Here is a 2,748-nt window from a genome sequence, read left to right on the forward strand (position 1 = left end):
ATTTGTAGTCTTTTTTGTATTACATGTAGTATTTATCAATCATATTCGAGAGGCAGGAAAACTGTTCATGTGCAAAGACACATCGACCAAATGTCATTTTAAAACCCAACGGCTATCATCTGACGATTTTATTTTATTTATAGTCATTTTCTTGTTTGTTTTTATTTTAACTTTCCTTTTTTTGTCTTATTTTCCGGTAATTTCTTTTACTAATTTATTGTTAATTTTTGGGCCGTGTCTCCTTAAGTTGCTCATTGCCTTCTTCCTTGTTTTTGCAAGAAGTCAAATCAATTTGCTCAAGTTTTAAAAGGTTAACCAAAATGACTGGTGAACAGAAAAGGAAGTCTCGGCTCCGATATCTACTGGCTACATAGGATCGACTTAACATATTGGCCCCAGAGGGCTTTATCGTCGTTAGCAGAGAGCTAATGGGCTCTGAGACTGTCTAATCAATGAGTCAATCCACAGAAAAGCATGGATGTCTTTAGGAGTTGGTGTGACGTAGCAGTCTAGTGCCTAACTACATTACTGCAGCTCAAAAGCATTTTCCCCCAAAAGACCCGATTCCACTCCAAACTGAAAAAAGGTCAATTTCTCTTTATATTTTTCTTTTTAGATTATAAATGTGTGCAGTAAACTGTTGCCAATTTGATTTGTTCTGATTTAGCTTGAATCAAAAATAAATTTAAGATGAGCTCATCAGGATCAACAGCTGTATAGAGTTGGGTGTCATCTTTAGAGGAATGAAATCAATGAATAATAACAACACGTTCTCATCCTAAGTCGAAACATGTTGCCGCTTTTTCAGTGGACTTCCACGTCTACATATTACGCTATACGCTGGGCAGTCAACAAAAGCACATGACAACCGACGCCAGGACGTCAACAAAAGCACGTGCTGGCACAGCTGGTTAGGATAAGAGTACCGAGGCACACGGTGAGGTGCAGAAAACATCACATTCAGATGAGAAGCGAACACCAGACTCCTGCATGAAAGTCTGACGTTTGTTGGATCTATTTACTGCCCGCCCTATAGGGACCAACAAGCAGCATATCTGGACACGAAAGGTAGCCTTTGACGTTGTAATCTTATGCTGACAGTACTGCAAAAGTGGCAGTATTTGACGACTTTGGAATAAGAACAGATGATACTCGTGACTCGTACTGGTACCATACTGAGAAAGTCGTGGACCCAGGACAGAGCCTTGTGGTACTCCATATAAAATGTTGGTTCATAACAAATCTGCGACAGAAGAAGATTCATTAATAGAAAAATACAGTTTCACAAGGACTTGATGTACAAAAGACTGACATTTTATTGTATTTTTTGTTATTACAGCTTCTTTGTGGATCCTCCTTCTAACCTCCCGAAAACTGGACATACAAATACCTCATCTGCCCCGACCCACATCCTGACGCCATTATGCCCATCATCAGCAATGCCAACCACGATTTCAGCACATACTCTATCAGCAGCGATGACAGCAGCCTCGATCGCTTCTTCACGGAGATCCCGGAGACTGAGACCATCAAGGGCGTTTACTTCCAGCGCGCCCAGCTGCTTCGGGACCGCAAGGCCTCGTATGTGGTCGACCACACCCTACAGGTTCTCATCAATGTGGGGGGCAACCGCTACACCTTCCCCTGGAGTACCTTGGAGCAGTTCCCCCAGAGTCGCCTGGGACGTCTGCGCTTCTGCACCACCCCCGAGGAGATCGCACGGCTCTGCGACGACTATGACGAGACGTGCCAGGAGTACTTCTTCGACCGCAACCCGACAGCCTTCAGGGTCATCCTCAACTTCCTCGCCGCAGGGAAATTGCGTCTGCTTCGGGAGCTTTGTGCCGTGTCGCTGCATGATGAGCTTGACTACTGGGGCGTAGACCCGGGCCACATGGAGCGTTGTTGCCGCCGCCGTATGATCACCCGTGTGGAGGAAGTGGCTGAGCGAGAGCGCAAGGAAGAGGAGTGGAGGCAGAAGAGGGTGATGATGAAGAAAAGCAACACGGAGGATGAGAAGGGTTATCGCAGACTGACCTGGATGCTGCGAGAAGTGGTGGAAAACCCTCAGTCAGGGGTGGCCGGGAAGATGTTCGCCTGCCTCTCAGTCGTCATGGTGCTGGTAACCGTCATCAGCCTGTGCATCAGCACCATGCCAGACCTCAGAGACGAAGACACCAGGGTGCGTATAAAGCCTCCGAGAAGCTGACAGCCACATAACTTTTCTGTGTTTAACAGCTTTCACATCCTGTCAAAGCTGTTAAACACAGTAAGTCTTTTCTCAATGTGTTAACAGGAACGTTTTTACCGCAATAAAAAGAGGCATCTAGTGTTGCCAGTGTTTAAGTAAATATATCAAAACACAAGGAATTCCCTGCTATTAAATTCTGTCGCTACAAACAGGACTGAACATGTCCTGAACTCACGGAAAAGCACCCACATTTATCGCTACAAACACGGCGAGAAAGATTCACGTCTGTTGCTACAAACGGTGCTGAACACATGAAAACTTATGTGAAAAAATACTCGCTTCTGTTGCTGCAGACTCAGCTGAGCATCTCCTTAACGCTTGTTAAAATTCTTGATTTTGTCGCTACAAACACGGCGAGAAAGACCCACTTCGGTCACAACGTACAAAGCTGAGAATGAACCCAACGCTTGTTAAAAACAAACCACACACAGCTGAGCGTTTCCCGAATGCTTTTGTTGCTAAATACGTGGCTGAACATAACTGACCCTTATCGCTAC

General features: G+C 45.1%; 1 protein-coding gene across 1 annotated transcript; it reads left to right on the plus strand.

Moving 5' to 3' along the window:
* Positions 1-1,351: 1,351 nt before the first annotated feature.
* Positions 1,352-2,209, plus strand: LOC121963735 (potassium voltage-gated channel subfamily G member 4-like). Its single transcript, XM_042513990.1, has one exon. The coding sequence runs from the start codon at positions 1,424-1,426 to the stop codon at positions 2,207-2,209; it is 786 nt and encodes a 261-aa protein (XP_042369924.1). The 5' UTR covers positions 1,352-1,423.
* Positions 2,210-2,748: the final 539 nt, after the last annotated feature.

The sequence above is a fragment of the Plectropomus leopardus genome, unplaced genomic scaffold (assembly GCF_008729295.1).
Source record: "Plectropomus leopardus isolate mb unplaced genomic scaffold, YSFRI_Pleo_2.0 unplaced_scaffold12322, whole genome shotgun sequence".
In the NCBI taxonomy this organism is placed as follows: domain Eukaryota; kingdom Metazoa; phylum Chordata; class Actinopteri; order Perciformes; family Serranidae; genus Plectropomus; species Plectropomus leopardus.

Bases quoted from the DNA above. Each gene is read 5' to 3' on its own strand.
- LOC121963735 (XM_042513990.1), top strand. From the start codon at position 1,424: ATGCCCATCATCAGCAATGCCAACCACGATTTCAGCACATACTCTATC.